This window comes from Hirundo rustica, chromosome 17, assembly GCF_015227805.2.
Source record: "Hirundo rustica isolate bHirRus1 chromosome 17, bHirRus1.pri.v3, whole genome shotgun sequence".
Taxonomy (NCBI): Eukaryota; Metazoa; Chordata; class Aves; order Passeriformes; family Hirundinidae; genus Hirundo; species Hirundo rustica.
Window position 1 is genome coordinate 3579639 of NC_053466.1, and position 19070 is coordinate 3598708.

A 19070-nucleotide genomic window follows, 5' to 3' on the forward strand; every position below is an offset into this window, starting at 1 on the left:
CCTTGATGCAGTTTGACAAGCTATACCTGCTACTGCTTAGCTCTAGGAAGAGAAAACAATCAAACAATAAATCCTTTACAATCCTTCAGCTGCACATCTAAGCATTTAACTACACTGCTGCTCATCCCAGAGTTGGAAAATCGGGAAAAGAGCTTCCCAGTTTAGCAGACTGATATGCAAAGCAAGTTGCTTGACTAGGGACGGGAGGAAAAAAATATGGAATTAATTTCAAGCCACCTTCATGTTTTTAATCTGTTTCCATTAATATCCAGAAAGCAGAAAGATGGAAGACTAAAGTTCAAAAGTACAAAAAGTACTTAAGAGCAGTGAAGGGAAGGAAAGAACAGCTTCCCCAGGATTCAACCATAATCCGATTAGGACACTTTGATTATCACCACGTTACAGGTCCATTTGCACAAAACAGAGGAATCAGACTGCTGAACCTGAGACAAGTGCACACACACAGGAAAAAACAAATCAAAACATTCACTGCGATTCCTTGATATTGGAAAAAAAAATAAGTTTCTGCTTCTGGGGTTAAAGGAGTGGGGAAACACTGAAGCCATTTCACAATGGCTGTGAACATCTGCAGTCCATTTGTGTTGCAGTTGCAGCGAACATTATAGCTGCAGACCCTGGGGAATAAATCACTGCCAGAGTAGCCAGAGCAGCCTTTATACTACTTCTATATTCCAGTGGCTATTGTATTTAACTAAAACTTCAGCTTGGAGCTGCACAAGTCTGCTAAACGAGCCATCCCCAGCACACAACCCCCACCCTGGTTATCAGCAGCTTTTCAGCATTCCAGCATCTTCCAGATCAATTGTCTCAATAAAAATCAGGATTTAGCCAAACTGCTCTGCCAGGTTAAACAAAAGCTGTAGGTATAGCAGCTACATACAGATTAATCCACAGCTTTCCACCCTATCCCTGGAAGTTTGTGCAAGAAACAAGCCTTATTGCGTGGCTAAATTCAGAAAACTCTGCAATTGGAATGAGCTGTGCCCATTTAAGGGAATATATAAAGATTTCTACATCAAACTATTCACAGAAAGCTGGCAAGGTTTCTTAAGCACCATTCATTCATTGCTTTTGCAGTTACTCGATTCCACAACTTCAGAAACTATGCAAAATGAGCTGCAGAATACAACGTTTGTCAAACCAGGGAGAACATTCAACACAAATCTAATAACAAAATATTTTGGAACTTACGTATAAGAAGATAAACTGCTGTCATAAGTTGACACTACACCATAATTTTCTTCATTGTAACGAAACATGTCATTGGGATCCCATCCATTAGACTAGAAGAAAATGATGCTTGTTTTTCAAAATGACACTGGAAACACATTCCCTTCAAATTAAGGGCTGATGGCAGAAGTTAAACCTTCTGCCCTTTTTCCTGGGCCTATGAATTCACTGTCCAGATAACAAACTGCAGCATTAATAACTTTATTTCAGGGACCTTTGTTCATTAGCTGCAAAGTTTCTACTATCAAAATACCTTTTTTGTTGTTTGCTGTATTTGTATTGTTTTTTGAGGTTTTTTTTAAGTACATGCTCACTCTGTACTAGAAGACTACTGGCTAGCAAGACATACATTAATATCTTTTCTGCCTTTTCCAAAAAGTGCAAATTAACATTTCTGAAACTCTTCAAAAGCGCTGATGGAATTACCTGAGAGGCACCACAGGCAGAAGACTCCTGTTGATCTGCACAACTTCAGTAAAATTGCTACCACAGCACTCAAGCACAACAATAAATGGTTTGAATATTTTATGAAAGCACTGAGAGAACTGAATATTCCAATAAATCTCAGCTCTACAGTACGGACACCAAAACCGACAGGAGAATTGTTCTACGCAGAGTTAATATGCTCTGATCAGTAATATTTTCTCCTTGAACACCACTGCAGGATGAATACCTGGCTACAAGAATTTCTGCTTGAGGAAAAGCTGTGATGTATGAGGACATGGCATCTGAGGCCATATTCCTCATCTAATGATTCATAATCTGAGAGTGTCCCCGTGCTTGGGTCAGGCTCCATCAAGTCCCTCCATCTGCAGCCCAGGGACACTGAGCTGAGCACAATCCCCCCATAATTTCCAAGAGCAATGACAGTCAGACAGCAACGCTCTGATTAAACATCAGTCACTCTGGGGCACTGCTGGGTTCGGAGTCCTTAACAAAAGCTGCTCTTTGGCTCCAGGAGTCCAACACAGCTCTTACCACAGCAGCTGCCATTGATCAGAATTTACCAGAAGTGCCTTTTGAAAGGCAGCTGTCCTCAGGCAGATCCTGTGGCAGCTGCCGGCAAAGACTGAACATCCACCAGCACAACGCAGGGCAGCGACTGCGCTCCTCCAAAGTTCATTACCGGATTGAAATTGAGGAATTATTTCAAGGCATGTCCAGGGAACACAGCTCATTTTCTACTGATGGCCAGAGATGAGAAAAAGCATCACTTACGACGTCTGTCTCCAGCGCCTCCAGCTCCTCGGAAGCCGTGTTCTCTCCTCCATCCCACGGTTCCAGATCCTTTTCCTTGTGCTCTCCATTGACTTTAGCACTGATGGCTGAATCAGTAAAAGCATCTGCAACAGAGTGGGGAGGGATGGGACCAGTGAGACCAGTTTGGGTAAGGTGGCACACTGGTTTTTATCTGAGGAACAGCCCAAACACAGCTGAATCACAGGCACAGCATCATGGTTCCCCTTCTCCTGGAGCTGATGGACATCAGCAAGGTGCCCACTCCAGACTTAAAGTAAATATGAAAGCACAGACTAACTTCTCCAATATCAGAAAACAGAACTATTTTCAGTTATTTCAAAATGTTTTCTACAATTACATGTATATTTGGGGGAGAAAAAGGAAAAAAAAAAAAAGACAACACAAGGATCCTTATGCCTCTAGAAAACCCAAGACTTCTTTTCCAACCAGTCCACACAATGGCGTGCAAATATCAAAAAAAGCAGGAAAGCAACTCCCTAAATGGGCAAAATATGAATTTCCTTTCAAATATACAAATTTCTTCTATTTCCACAACTCCTCAACACACCAACAGAGCAATTATCCATCAGCTTGGTGCTCCCATTTCCTGTGGCACAAACACGGGGATCTCCTCTCCTGCCAGAGTTTTTCCAAGCAGCAGCTTATCCAAATCACACAGAAAAATTCAGGAACTCTCCACTTTTTGTTCTCAACAACGTAAGGGAATAAATAACCGGTAAGGTTCTTCTATTGTTTATAAAAATTATAAAAACATCAAGAAATAAAGATCACAAACATTTATTTTGACTTGTTCATGTTTCATTCAAGCCAGACTTAAGAAAGAATTATACCAGAGAATTACAGAGTATTGCTGTAAAAATATTTCTAAAGCCATTCATTCACCAAGGAAGCCGAGCTTTTGCATTTGTAAGCAACCAGATCTCAGGACTACATACAGAACTTGAAAAAAAAACAAATAAGCTTGTTATAAGCTCATAAATAAATAAATCAGCCTAAAATAAATAAGTCTTCAATCCAGAATTTCCTATCACCATTCTACTGATAAAATAAGGAGCAAACATTTCAGACCTTTAGAAAAGATGAACTCAAACCACCAGGCAGTGCCAGATAAGGAAAAACGTGGTCTAAATTAACTTCTGGCAAGATCTAAAAATCCACCTTAAAAAAAAAATAAAATAAAATAAAAAAAAGAACTTTAAAGCTATTATGAAAAGAATTCCCAACATATGAAGCTGGCCACTGATGTAACAGCTTTTACACAATCACTGAAGATGTTTTAAAGAGAGACTGCTGACACTGCTTATGATTCCTGTTTTACCCAACCTCACAGTGAAATTCTGCACAAATATTGGATCACACTTCACTGTGCTCGGTCTCTCTAGTAACAGCCAGCACTACCCCATGAAATGCTCACACAGCTTTTAAAATGGATTTTATTGTAATATATACTACATATATGTGCTCAAATGCCATCTGAAACTACACAGGAACACAGTGGTGCAACTCATAGTTAAGCAGTAGCTAAAGAGCACATTTTTGAGAATTTTTAAGAGTGGAAACTCTGCTTTTACCTTATCAATACCCCATGGCTTAACTCAGATAAGCCAGCGCTGCTCCTGCCCCAAACATCATTAACTCCATGTTTTATTTCCGCTCAGATTGGGGCATTTTACACCAAACCCAAGCTGGAGGCTGTTTGTGTCTTTCAGGAAACTGGAATTTGTTTGTGCATCTCTGGGAGCGGAGGGAGCTCCTCTCCAGTGAGATGAGATACATATGAATTAGGAGCATGATGGCAGCACCTGATGAAGGCAATCTTGTGTTTCAGGAGGGTGTTTCCTTAATTTCTATTAAATTCCTCCAGGCAAACTCCACGCAATCGTGCCGTTTTGGATACCGTGAATAAAATACCAGCTTAACAAGACTCATCTACTCAACCCACTAATTTTCTTATTTAAACAGCCACATAAACATTCAGAAGCGCTGTTATTGTAATGATACAGATGGAAAAAACACCCAAGTCAAAACAAAAACTCCACTATCAGCAAGTGCTACGGGTCTGAGTAGGATGTGTGCAGTCACTAAGTTTCCCAGTAAATCCAGTATATCACTGGGCACAGGAAGCTCCACTGCTCTGCGTTCCTCCCTCATTTTACAACTGAAGTCACAAGCAAACCTCTTGTGTTGTGAAAAGTTTTTAATTTTTAACCTCTACAACTCAAAGACAATCCAAAGACAGGAGAAATTCAAGTTACAAAGGCACTCCCAATCAGGGTGGTCTCAAGAGCATGCAGGCAAAGCTGAAATGCAGCAGGTTGGCACCTTTAAAGCAGGGATGAGTATTTCCCTGGAACAAAAACAGCAGGGCAGGCACAGGGCAGAGCAGGATCAAAAACCCAGCAAAGCCTCTACCAAAATGAATCAGCACCAAAATTGAGAATGAACGTAAAAAACCTCTAAAAACAACACTTTCCAAAACAAAAATGCGGCTCTTAAAGGTGATTAATGGAGTAGAAGGCAAAGCATGAGCTGCTGCTACGAGAGCTGAGTGGCAGAGCAATAGCTGACAAGACACTGCTCAGCTTCCCCCTTATCTGGTGCCTCTTATCTCTGAGCTGTTCAACAAGCAATTCACATGACACCTTGACAAGGCCAAATTTTTAATCAATGCCTTTTCTACGCGGTAAAACCCGAGTTAAAGATCAAATGGAAGCTGGTGAAACAAGGGGCTGAGGCTCTAACACTCAATTAGCCCCCACTGCCTCTGTACCTGCTTAATGTGACATTTCCTAAGCAGAGGAGTTTGGGTATCAAAGATTTCATCATTTTAAAGCCCGGTAAAAAACGATGAAATAATTTTTCATGGATGGGAAAAAAAAAATAAAAAAAAATCCCAAGGAGAACTCCGTGCAATGGAAATTCATATTAAGACAAATTAAAAAGACACATTCCGCAAAAAACTCAGCTGGGGCAAATTCTTGAAGTGTGCGCCACTAAATGAGTTAAAGAAAAAAGTGCCAGAACAGAGCAATTAAGAGCCCGGGTTTAATTAATTTCAATGTCTAACATGCTTGTTTTCACAAACAGATTTTGGTGAAGAGCACAAATGTGCAATTAAGTGCCAGTCTGCAGTTGAAATGCCATTAAACCAATCAGTGTTACGTGCCAAAGGTGCTGATGCCACTGACTGACGCTTTGATCAAGTCAAAGTAAACTGAGGTTTCACCTTCAAGGTTTCAACAGCAAACTGATTTGTTTTGTAACTACTTCCTACTGATTTGAAACATTAAAACCAGTTACCACTGGCTCTGCAGAGCCAACATTTCCTTCCTTTGTTCATAAGATGCCTTCTGCTATTCCCCTTGCAACACTTTCTCTGGAAGGACGCCACTGTCGGAGCTAATTCAAGGAAAAAACTTAAATAGCCAATTCTCTTCTGCCTTTCTTTTCACTGGGTTTGTAGTATTTTCCTCAGCTTGCCAAAAAAACAATAAAAACATTGCAGAAGTCTTTCACCAGTAACTTAGGATGGTTGAATTGTCTTGTCTTTTAAGAGCAGCCAAGAAGGCAACTCCAAAACCTTACTGAAATTTGAATCCCATGCAAACCAGCTCTGTGGACTGATCAGCGCTCAGGGCTCCAGGAAACACTTCTTGTGTAGAATCAGGAGAAAAAGAACCTCCTGCATCCATCAGGAGCCCAAATCACCCAGCAGCAGCAAGATCTCAGCCCTCAAAGGTGAAGCAGAAAGATGTGATAATATTAATGTACAGCCAAGGATTTCATACTGCATTGAGAGTGGGGTTTTAGCAGCTGATTTCCACTGCACATAGAGAAATCAGTGTCAGTCCCTCTTTAAAAGCAGACAGAAGAGTCTGAAAGGGGGATGATGGGTATAATACGGCTTCACCTGAGCTTTCCAGTGCATGTTTCATTCATCAGGCTGCCTGTACTGCAGCAAACCTCAGCTCTGCAGAGAGAGACCCTGAGGTGACTCCCTCCCATTCCTCTGGAAGCCAAACAAGCACCTCCAGGAGCTGCAAGGTCTGTGCAGACTGACAGAGCTGCAAATTAAGGGCCCAGGAAGCAGGGACACATCGATTTTTTTTGAACATTCTCAGCCACAACACCTTTCTTTGCACAGATCTACCCATTTTTCCCCCAACCCTCCCAATTTCTGCAATCTGGGCAGACCCCAGTCTTCCTCCAGGGTGCCTCTGGAGGTGCAGCGTCATGCTTGGCACAAACCCATGTGTGCTGCTCCCAGTTCCACCCCCCAGGCTGCACTGCTGTTCCCTCCCCTGAACTCTCTGGGTGGGTTATCAGCTCCCTGCCCCAAAGCTGCAGGGCTGTGATAGCACTGGGAGCTGCCTGGCGGGCTCTGGCAGCGGCTTTTCACACACAACTCTATTTTCCTTCTTCTGAGAGCAGACTCCATCCTTTCTCCCCACCTGCTGCTCATTCCCATTCCTCTCCCGGTCTCTTTTTCATAATGCAGAGAACACCTCTGCTACTCAGACCTGAGGATGGACCAGAAGATCCAGACCCACAGCCCATCTGCCCACATTCCTCCAGCCCAGCAGGGGACAAACGCCAGAATAAAATCCACAGACACTTAGACTGAACTGGGAGACAGGGATGCATTAAAATTTTCAAAGCGGTATCTCCTGCAGAAATTTATTTAGTTCAAGGGCTCCACAAAAGCCTAGAAGTCTCCTGCAGGGTAAGGAACTACACAGAGAGAATCACAGAATATTCTGAGTCGGGAGGGAGCCACGAGGATCATCAGACCCCAACATCCCTGCTCCAGGTAAGCCTCCCAACGGAGAACTCATGAAAAACCTTGTATTTGATTATGATTTTAAAGCCTTTCCAACCAAGTATTCCCAAATTCTCCTCGCTTGTCTGTGAAAGCTAAAAACCATTGAGGGTTAGATAATTTAGAAGTCTCTGCTCCTTGGTAAGTGTAACCAGAGCACCAAGCAGGGACAATTCCCCAAACGAGGAGCACCAAGACCGAAGGCAGGAGTTCAGAGTCAGTTTTCACTCTAAATCATCCAGCACCACGAAGATCTGGGTTTATTTACCAGAACAAAAGGCCAGCAGTTCCTCCATGCACATTCACAAACTTCCAGCCTTTTGAATCCCAGCTTATTTAATTTGCCAGGAAGCAGAAAGTCCCTCATTGCTCTAATTTGAAGGTGTGATCAGAGACTGGGTTACACTTTCAAGTGTCATTTCCAGATAATGTATTTTTGAGACAAAATGGAAAGCAGATTAATTCACCCACTCTGAGTTATCAAGTTCTGCAGCCTTCCAGTTTATCTTGCTCCAAGTCTTCACGGCTTTATTTCAGCTCTCCAGTATTTAAGAGATTTAGACTCAGTCATTCCATCTAATAAAGCGAACTGAGGGACTGTTCAACCTGAAACAGTCATTTTCTTCTAGAAAATGTCCATTGAGCAATTATTCCTAGAAGCAGTAGCATATTCCTCATTCAGTCTGCTAAAAAATCTATAAAGATTGGGTGAGGGAGAGCCCAGTCTGCATTTACATTGAAGTGATGTTCATACCAAAGCCATTATAAAACTGCTCTCATGTAATTTAAATTCCAAGTCCCATCCAGAACCTGGAACTTATCTGCATTTCAATGCTGCATTTGCTCTGACATTATGCATCATCATCTGGGAAAAGCAAAAATTCCTTGAAACAACAAACCTCTCATTCTGCAGCTTTAAATCAGGCAAGAACATCCACAGGTACAAACACAAGGCGACAAGAGAAATTCTCATTAAATGTCCTCAGGTCCCTACACATCTCTAAGCGCCTGCTAATGGGAATAAAACCTGTGTTCCAATAACCACTGAGCTCCTGTGACAGCCGTTAATCAACCTGTAAATATACACAGGGCCAGTTTAACCCCATGCCATAAAAACCTCTGTATTTCCTTTCATTCCTTATCCCAGCAAATCAGCAAGATTAAGCATAAAGACTCTGAGATTTGCTGCCCAAAACCAGAGAAATCTGCAAAGAAATAGAACTGACTCATGAGCTCTTAGGTTCCAGAAGAATAATCAGGGGCTTGGAGGTCAGACATTAAAAGTAGGAAGACAGCCAGCAAAATTGTTTAATTTGAACATTTTCAATGTCTTCAAGATTTTAAGGCTTGTCTGTCACCTCTCGGGATTTTGAAGAGCTTTACCTACAGGTCTAAAAGAATTAAAGGAGAAATTGAAACACAAATAGAGGATTTTAAAAGAATTTTTAGCTTTGCTCGCAGGATTATTTATAGAATATTTCTATAAATTTCTATATATATTTTCACACAGAAGTTACCTCAGTAGAGACTCTATATCTCAACTCTGAGAAATAATCTTTTTCCAAAGAGTTTCTGTATTCAGTGATTCTTGCATAACACTTAACGCAGAAATTTAGAAAGACACTTACAAAAAATGTCTCTACCTCACACATAATCTATAAAATATTCTGTAAAAACACAAAGGCTTTGCTTTCCAGACACCAAACCAGCTACTTAATTTTTTTTTTTTTTAATTTATAAATTTCTGATTTCACAAGGTGCTGAAGTTTTGCACTCTTTAAAAATTACACATCTAAATACGAACGTCAGCATTTGGATCCTAAAGCACCGACTTCGAAAAACCTTGAATTATAAACGTTAAAAAGTAAAAAAAAAAAAAAAAAAAAAAAAAAAAAAAAATTAAAACAAATATACCTCTTCTGGCATAATTGGTATCCATATCCTTAAAATGCACCATAACAAAGTCTGAAGACTTGAACAAGATACTCTCTAGGATGTCCTCTCGTTTTGGCCCCAAACTGGATTCTGCAGTTTTCCGATGAGCAGCATCGACCACTAAATCACACTGTGGGAAATACAAACACAAGGCACTGCTTCACTGCACAGTCATCCCCGCCGAAATTTCACAGATTTTTGCAAAAACTAGGCATTTACGATCTGCTTGTGTAAATCTAGGCATGAACAGGAAAAATAATTCACGGTAAATATTCCAATTTTGATCAAAGGTTGGTTATACGGCATTAGGAATTTTCACAATAGGGGAAGAGTCAAAATGTAAAAAATTACCTTAGGACTGTAGGTTTTAAAAACTCCTTCATATATACCACCATTTTTCACCTGTACTTCACATTTGGATCCCTAGAATGCAAGAAAAACGAAAATATAACTTTCTACCAACAAGACAAATGACATTACAGTGATTTTCTTAAACACTTGTTCTTTACATAGGCCCAGAGTGTAAAAATACAGCTCAATTTTTAGCCAAATCTCCTCATTCAGCATCTGCCCATTTATAAATACACTGCTGTGCTCTGCAAATTCAAATAGCTGGGTGTGTATGGGCAGTTCAGAAGGGATTTGAGATACTCACTGGAGAATATTTGGTTCTCACAAGACCCTTGACCAGTTAAAACACACAAAGAAGGTTTTGTGCAACCCCCAAATCTGTGCCTGTGTGGGTACAAATGAGGATAAAAGCTTATCCTGGCCTCGAGCAGATGTGGGACAATCTGCCTTTGCTTCATTTTGCCATGTCAGGGCTTCCCTTAAAATCCTGGGAGAAAAGTTTCTAATCCCTGCACATGGAACTCGTTTTATTTATCCAGAACCTCTCTAAAGACAGGAAATTCAAAATACAACCAGTGCACCTAAGAAATCTGCTGTGCCTCTCTGAAATAAACCTTTCCAAGCCTAAAATTTCTGCGATTCTTTAAAGCTCAACCTTGGCAAAAAAAAAGTGTTTAAAGTTTAATATTCCTCCTTTATGATACAATTAGCGGATTAGTTAACGAGAACCATTCTTCCAAATATGAAGACTTACAACGACTGATGTGAGTATGTGAACCATCCTCATGTTTGCATAGATGCCATCAAAAGAAATCTGAAAAATAAGAAAGCCACCATGAATGTTGAAATTCCAAAAGCCAGAGCACCCAACTCAACCCAACCCAGGCTTTCATCAGTGCACAGAAAATCCCAGAAACGTTGGGGAAAAATCTTACTCAGGCAAAGATGTATGGAATGTTTATTACTAAATATTAATATTAAACATGCCAGGGGAGATTTTCAGATCCAACACCCTCCCAAACAAGCCAAAAATCCCGGGAGAGCCCCTAGTGCCACTCCACTAAGGAAATTCTCTGGCTGGCTGGGTGCAGCTGATATGCACAGATTTGAGGGATGTCAGCAGGGCTTTGTTTTAAAACAAAAACAACAACAAAAAAGCCCTGCTGGTTTTAAGAACCACCACGAGAATAAGGCACTTGCAGAGCTGCAGAAGCACAAAGGTGTTCCCAGTCCTGCTCAACCTCATCCTTTCATCTCCCAGCCCTGATCACACACATTAACAGGAGCTAAAGCCATCGGACTGTGGAGTGCTAAATTGCCACAAGCCCTGTCATTAATTTAGTACAGAGTAACTCAGTGCAGCACCAGGACCTGCAATCCTGACTGGGAGAGCTGGGCAAGTGTCCCCAGGCTGCTGGAGGACACGTTCACCTCAGTGCAGGTGTTTTGTTGCAATACCTGGTACCTCTTCGTGCTCCTAAAACAAGAGATGCCAAAACAGCTCCTGGGATCTCACCATATTCTGAGTTTTTCAACTGAAAACGTATTTTTAACCGTCAGCCACTTTCCTGGGCTGAGCAGACAAGTTTAGGGACACTCCTTGTGCTCAGCACTCAGTACCCAGCACACACAGACCAACATTTGGGGATGTTTAGTGTTTGCCTGTGACCTTTGCCACTGGTTTTCCTCAAAGCTTCTTTAGTTTTCCTCAAGCGTCTTGGTATATTCAATAAACATTTATGTAAGCAAACTGCAGCCCTTTTAAATCTTCCTGCTTCTGCTCAATTCCCCAAAAACAGGCGTCTTTGAAAACCAGGCCAGCAACAAATTGGCAAATATTTGATTAGTGAAGTTCAAAGATTCACTCTTTTAATCGAGATCCATGTATTTAGCTCTGATAAAATGATGTTCTGCAAGTCAAGCCACATCTATACCGCAGTAACACACAGCCTTGAGAACAACTAAAGCTGCACACTGGAGCTACTGAGAATAATGGTTCAGCAATTTTATAGTAAAGCTAAACAAAGCAGTTATTTTTATTTCATTAAATGCTGCCTTACTGTCATCTGTTTAAGGGTGAAGCCAATGTCAGAATTTTCAGATAGGAACTAATTTAAGAAGCACTGCCTTGAGTTAAATGTTATTTATATTTACAGCTGTAATTGCAAGAAAATGCAGCATATTTATATTACTGCAGTCAAAAGTTTAAGTGAACTCCCCTCTTCATTCTCCCAGGAGACTTAAATGAATGTGAGATGCTACTCTTTAGAAAATTGTATCTCGCTCTGAAGTATCCACCCACCACGGTATCCCAAGGAAAAATTGGATAGAATATTCCAGTATCTGCCACTCTTATAAGTTGTTTCCTCCTGCTCTGCACTGGCACAAAGAGGAGAAAACACAAACTCACCGTAGGCTGAGGTGGTCCTTTGCCACTGCTGCGGCCTCTGCAATTAAAACACACACATGGGATATGATTAAAGAGCTGCTGTGCTTCCTACCAAGCAAGAATTCCAAACCCATCTTAATGCAGAGCTGAGAATGGGAAAACCAGCAATCCCAAAGACAAGGACCCACTGGGTTTACCTCCAACCTGCTGATCTACCAGGTGCCATCAGCAGGCAGAGGGTTACCTGTGATAAATTAAAGGACAAAATGAAGAAAATACTAAGCTTATAAAATCAGAGTAAGAATAAAGAACAATCTTGCAACTAAAGCCAATTCCAAAACTCGACGGCACACAAAACCAGGACCCAGATCAGGCTCAAGCCCTGCACAGCAGAGGGTCCCTTCCTTGAGCCAGGAGGCTCCAAATGGTGCCACTGTGTCAGATTTGGGCCACCCAAACAACTGACCCTGCCACAGGCCCCAGAGGAGCCCTGACCACGGGGCTCACTCCTAACTGCTCTCACAACCCTGCAAACACAATAATTCCGTCCGCTGCCCCAAAACCAGCAGCTCCTCCTAATGCCAGCCTGTCACTGTGTGGCACTCAGGACACCTGGGGATGCTCAGAACACGCTGAGAAGGGTCAGTGTGTGCCCTCCACCTGAGCCCCAAAGCATCCCCGCAGCTAAAGGAGTCCCCAGCAGCTCCAATTCTTCAACTCCACTGGCGTGCCTTAATTCTAAGCTCCTCCCTTGTACCAAGAAGTCCCAGTTTCAAATACTCCTCACAGTGATTTAGATTTGTGTTATGACTTGAGGAGCGCTCGCTGTAATGTGAGGCAAAAATAAATCTTCTGTTCTATTAAAAATAAAACCTCAATTTTTTAAATAGATTCACCTTACTGACACACAACCATTTCAATAAAGACACCTGAAGAATCATGTCTGGTATTACCTAAACAACACTGAAATCCAACTGGATGTCACAAAATCATGGAACGGCTGGGGTTGGAAAGGACCTTAAAGATCCATCCTCGAGACCAGGTGGCTCAGAGCTCCTGAACACCTTCATTAGATGCCAACTGCATTCAAATGCTTTTAAAAAAACCAAGCTGGGGCTGAATACAACCTACCGCCACCCCAAAATAACAGGCCTTTATAAAAGAGAGCTCACAGGGTAGTCAAAAAAATCAAAGGAACTCCTCTCAGTGAACATAAATAACCCTTCAATAAATTGTGCCGAAATAAGCAAAGCCATCAGAGAGCCGTGAAAGGCCTTAATGAGGGAAAAAATGAAAAGCCACTAAACTATCACCTGACTCATTTCCAACGAGCTTTTGCAACAGAGCTGTGGTCTCAGAGCATCACACGCGCTGGGGGCATTGGCTGATGGCAGAACTGCAGATCTGGGGTGCCCAGCAGGCATTTTCAGGATATTGCAGAGTGCTAATCTCACCAAAAAGAGCTCTAATGCAAATAACCTTTATTTAGCTACCCACCAGCCTTAACTCTCCATAGGGTAGCTTCACAGTATCAGGCTTGCTCTGGAGCAAATCTCACCATTTACCAAATTTGTTAAACTGAAGCCTTGTGAACCTGGAATGGCATTTTTGTATAATATTCAGACCCTCCTCTTTCTGAAAGGCATTTCACCAGGTGTGGAACCCCCACACAGGAGGCACAGCCCAGTTTGATTTGTCTTTCTATTAAAATCAAAAATGTGACCACCACGGTCACTCACAGAACTTGGCCAAAGTCAAATTTTACCGGTTCTGTGTGCTGCTCTCAGAGATTTTAGAAGATCCTCCTTCCTCATCAGCTATAAATCAAAAGTGAAAGAGTTTCTTGTCTTTGCAAGAGAAACCACTCCCATTTTTAGCGACAAAATATTCTTAGACCTGAAATAACTGGGTTGCTAGACTGGGCAGAAAGTTTGGAGCATTCCCTCCAAGCATCATCACAAGTGTTCCAGATTTTCCATCTCTCACCACATTTCCAAAACTACTGTCCCTGCCCATGTTTCTTCAAGAAACAAACTGATTGTGCACATCCACATCAGCGAGAAGTCTCCACCTCTGCATCAGCCAAGAATTAACGCAGAAATTCTCTGATCTATCAGGTCTCTTTATAGATCTGACCTCTTGTTTTTCAGCTACAACTGTTAATCACAAACCACTGGAAAAAACCCAAACAAAACAGATTCACCAAGAGGGGAAAAAAAGAAATATATTTACCAATCCTACCAGTGCAACAATTTAGCCAAAACTGTATCTTCTGCTAAAACCAGGGCCATCAACTTGAGCTCCATACTCCAATAGGTGAAGACTCAAGTTTGAACTATCATTTGGCACACCTTTGATGCAACACATGAAAAAAAAACAAAACAAAAAACCTCAGGACCTTTACAAAAGCAGAAGGTAGATGGGTTTTGCCAGATGTTCAACCTAATTTGGAACAGGAGAGTAACACAAAGAAATGGAGGTGGGGGGGATCTAGGAAGGCTCAGTAGCAATTTGGCACTGCTACCTGAAACCCCATTTTCGTAAGGGTAAATATGGCAAAATAAAAAAATAAATCCATTTAGCATTGCAGATATGTGGTTAAAGGTAAACCTGGGTGAAGGCAGGACAGCCTGGCAAATCCAAGCTGGAAAACCCTTTGCTTTGGGGTAGCAAAGTCACAAACTCAGGACAAAGTAACGAGTGAGCAATTAAACCTAGCGCGAACTCCTTGGGTCCAGCAGTTACACCCCAAGAGGCAAAGTCTCTATCAGGGCCCAAAAGCTGCACTATAGATGTGGGGATTTTTTTCCCAGCAGCAACTTGCACATTTTTTTCTATTTTTATGAGTATTTCCTCAGCATCCCTCACCTCCCTCCTTAATGTTTACATGCCAAGTAGAGTGTTTGTATAAGCAAAACAAGGTCACGCATTTGTATTTTCCCAGTTAATGCAAGGGAAACAAAGTTGTTCCTGGATGGGAAAGAAAGTCTCCAGTTTTCTTTCCAGCAGCATCTTCACTTTGAAACTAAGAAAATAAATGCAGCCACGCAGCAATTAATGTCTGGAGCAGAAATGCAGCTACAAAGACTTGAATTTAAGGAGTGTGAATGGATGTCCCTGGAGCACTGACTGACATTGCTGCAGCTTGGAAAACAAATTTACAGGGTACTCTAAAGAACTTCTGTGCAGAGAGATGGCAAAGCTTTTCTTCTAAGGGAGAAATCTGAAGTGTAAGGTTTTATTTCAGTGCAGTGTTTGGCTCTATAAAGTCAAATGAATCGAAGACGTCAAATGAAGATTATGCAAGAAGTCCTGCAGCTTTATTTTCTGTAGCTTTTTTTCCCCCAACATGGACATCAATAATGTCAATTCCTGTCTCCACACAGGGTGACAGCTCCTACAGCACCTGGGTATGTAACAACCTGACTCAAGCCTGGCCCAGTGCGCACCTGGAACCTGCTGATGGGCTTAGTCATTGAAGAACCTTCACAGACATCACCATGAATCAGTTGTTAAATTAAAAGTTACTCAAAACCAGGGGTATAACACCACCCCGAAGTGGATTCACAGTGATAAGGAAAGAGGCCTGCAGGTTAAGCAGTCATTCTGCTCAGCAGTTTAGCACAGTTGCACAAAAACCCACACAGAGATGTCAGAACCAACTAGAAAAATCTCTGACTGGCATGTGTGATCAGACCTCCAGGAGAGTCACTGCCCTTCAAACCCAGCACCCTGGCACTCAGCATTCCCCTTTCCTTCCATCCTCAAGCCCTCAGCGAGGCTCTTGAGAAAGGGATGTCAAGGAAGAAGGAAAATAAATGGAGGCAAGAAGTTTGTGTCGTTTGTTTTTGAGACTGAACCATGGGGGTGGCTTCGTTTTTAGCTTTTTGATGGGAAAAAGCCATTTTTAAAGGACAGTAACTCGGTGTATTCCTACAGGACCCCCAAGCCCAGGTAGGCAAGCAAGTTACCAAACTGAGAAAACCCTTCTGCCACAATTGTAACAGGACAAGAAACATCCAAAACCTGACCCTGTTTTGCCTTCAGATAAAATAACAATGGGGGAAAATTAACAATAAAATAAAGGACGAAGAGATGGAGGAAGGCTGGGATAGATGCAACTTGCAGCCAGAGGACAGCCAACCCTCCTGTGCTTGCATAACAGCAAAACTCCACTCAAACACAGAAAGTAATGTTAGATAATGTTCTGATAGCACAGGGAGCAAGTTTGTGAACCAAGTCTACGTTTCCCCTAATTACAGCTCGCTGTGCTGTTGGCATCTCCCCTGCAGCCCAAGCCCATCTGCCACAGCGCACATTAAACAAACGCAGCACTTCACTCGGGGCCTCTTTATAATAAAGGTATTAATCCTTCTTTTTGATCTCAAACACCTTCATTTCTGATTTTTTCCCCTTTGTCTATGAAGCAATTCATAGAATAGTAAAAAACGCTGGAACGTCCTGGTTGTTCACACAGGATTTTTACCTTTTCCAATGTGAGACACAGATGTGCAGCACTATGAAGCCATGGAGACCAAGGCAGTGAGCAGAGCTGACCCTTCCCTTGTGATCAGGGGCAGAAGGACAAATGCTCAGCCCAATTCTTCCAGCAACAAACCCACAGCAGAAAACCAGGCCCAGTTAATTATCAATGAGTTTTCTGCCCAAACTAAGCTTTTAAGAGCAACTTAGCCATGAAAAGTAATGTTTGGGGGTTTTTTTTCTGCATGGGAATGTTAGTGCTGCAGGGAAATGAGCTGCTGGGCAGAAAGCTTGGCATGAACTGGAGACGTTTATGTTTTTATTAAAGAACATAACGCACCAAATTGATACCAAGACGCAGGCCACCATAATTTTCATTTTTCTGAACAGAAAAGCCACTCAGCTCTTCATTCACATGGCCAGATTTACAGCATGAACCATCTTTGAATTTGCACTCCCCAAAAGACCAAGGACAACTATAGGGGAAGTTCTCTGAAGGTGTTCCATGGGGCTCCAGCAGGCCTGGGACTGCGATTTGACAGACTCTCCATTGAGAAATAACTTGAAAAATTAAGAAAGAAAGAGCATGAACGCCTCTGAGGGAACACAGCAGTTGTTCAGCAGCCCCACCAGAAATCCCTAAGGAGTTCTGAAGTAGGATTTATCCAATAGAACCAGAAAGGCAACACTGGTGGGAGAAATCCAGTAGCTTTAATCTTGAACTTGGGAGAGAATTTGAAGCTCACATGCCCAAATCTATGGGGGCAAGTGGTTGCCATCAGGATGAATTTCAAAAAATAAGCTGGAGGTTTTGTTGCCCTTCACGTTAACCTCTACAGTGCCACTGTGAGTTGGCAGGGACAGAGCCCAGCAAATATCACGGCCCACCTAATGCCATATGTAAAAACTATTAAATCGGTGCTCTGAGCTTCTGAGGTATTGTTGTTGTTATTTATTTTATCCTTTTCAACCTTTCCAAAGCTCTTCCGCTTCCAGTTCCACTGCCTGGGAACAAAGTAAAACCCTATTTCCAGTGATGTCCAACAATGGGGCCACTGTAAATTCTGTTTTATTGCCAGTGCACAAAACAGAGCGGGAATAAACGTCCAGTTGAAGAGGAAGATGAATAAAACTCGAAATGAAACTGCTCTGAGCGACTGTGACCTTCAGAACTGCTACCGTCCCTGCTCTGATCGCTTGTTATGAGCCCCACAGCCCCGGAAAAATTCACAGCACTACAGAGTTTATTATTTGAGGTAAAGAAAAGGGAAAAAAAAATACGAGTGGATTCGTGTAGCTAATGATCTGAGTGCAGGAGCGGGATCAGTCTTCCAGAGGCAGCGAGCGTGGGGCGAGGGAGGGGGGGGGAGGCGAGGAGAGGGCTCAGCCTCTGCAAGATTCCTGCCCCAAAAATCTGCGAGAAAGCGAGGCCGCGCTTGGAGCCACCATCCAGCAGCGGCGCGGCGCGGCCCGCCTTTCCCGCGAGAATTTTATTGCGATTTCCATTATTTAAAAAAAAAAAAAAAAAAAAAAAAGAAAAAAAAAAAAAATCGGATAAAAATTATTTTAAAAAAAATCATTAAAAAATAATAACGACCCCCGTAGATATTAAAATAAATAAATATAAATAAATAAAATCCCCCCCTCCCACCCACCCACCCACACCCCCCCCCGGGTGAGCCGAGGGCGCTGCGCCGCCATCGCGGGGCCGGATCGCCGCCCCCTTCCCCGCCCGGGCCGCCCCCCGGCCCCGCCGCCATCGCTCGCGGCCCTTCCCGCGCCGGCCCCGACACGTGCGGCCCGCGCCCCCCGCTCCCCCCCGCTCCCTCCTCAGCAGGCGGGTCACGTCGGCCCGGGGGAAGCGGCGCCCCCCCGCCCCGGCCCCGCGGGGGGGCCGAAATGGAGCCTCCGCTCCGTTGCCCTCCCCGCGCCTGAAGGGCACCGGCCGCGGCCCGGCCTCGCCCCGGCACTGCGGAACCCCCCTCGGCGGGGCCGCGAGCGCCGCGCCCGCCGCCATCGCGGCCCCCGCCCCGGCCCCGCCATGCTGCGGGCCCCGCGCCCCCCCCTCCCCGGCCGCCGCCGCCGCCGCCGCCCATGTAGGCCGGTGCGGGGCGAGGGCGGGGGGGAAGGGGGGCGGCGGGGGCGGGCGAGCGGCGCCCGCGCCGGGCCCGGAGCCGGAGCCGGGGCCGGTCCCGCGGCACTGCGCACCCACCTGCCCATGTTCTGCCTCCCCGCGGCTGACGGGAGGCCGGGGCCGCCGCCGCCGGGGGGCTTTGCGGTTGTTGCCGGCGGGCTGCGCCGCCGCCGCCGCTTGCTTGAGGGACATGGCGAGGAAGGGAGGGAGAGCGCCGGGGGTCGCGCCGGGCTGGGTGCGCTCGGCCGGTCCGCGCTGCGCTGGCGGGGCCGGGGCGCCGCTGGCTCGGCCGGTTGCTCCCAAACAGTGCGAGCGGGGCGGAGGGAGCGGAGCGCGGCGCGGAGGGATCCGCGGAGGGGGGGGGGGGCGTGGGGGGGGGGGGCGGGCGGAGGCCGGGCCGCGCCGCGGGGCGACGGCAGCGGCGGGGCCGGGGGTCGCGGCGGCCACAC

General features: G+C 44.1%; 1 protein-coding gene across 12 annotated transcripts in view; it reads right to left on the reverse strand.

The window, feature by feature from the left end:
• The window catches only part of ATXN2 (ataxin 2), a 49570-nt gene extending 30774 nt beyond the window's left edge, over window positions 1–18796 (reverse strand). For all 12 annotated transcript variants that reach the window (XM_040080691.2, XM_040080689.2, XM_040080696.2 and 9 more), the window contains exons 1-7: window positions 18700–18796; window positions 12027–12063; window positions 10371–10430; window positions 9617–9688; window positions 9245–9395; window positions 2470–2594; window positions 1213–1304 (exon numbers count right to left, since the gene is read on the reverse strand). In XM_040080691.2, the coding sequence (XP_039936625.1) occupies window positions 1213–1304; window positions 2470–2594; window positions 9245–9395; window positions 9617–9688; window positions 10371–10430; window positions 12027–12063; window positions 18700–18707 (545 nt within the window). In that variant the 5' untranslated portion in view covers window positions 18708–18796. The remainder of the gene's footprint in view (window positions 1–1212; window positions 1305–2469; window positions 2595–9244; window positions 9396–9616; window positions 9689–10370; window positions 10431–12026; window positions 12064–18699) is intronic.
• Between the last annotated feature and the right edge of the window lie 274 nt (window positions 18797–19070).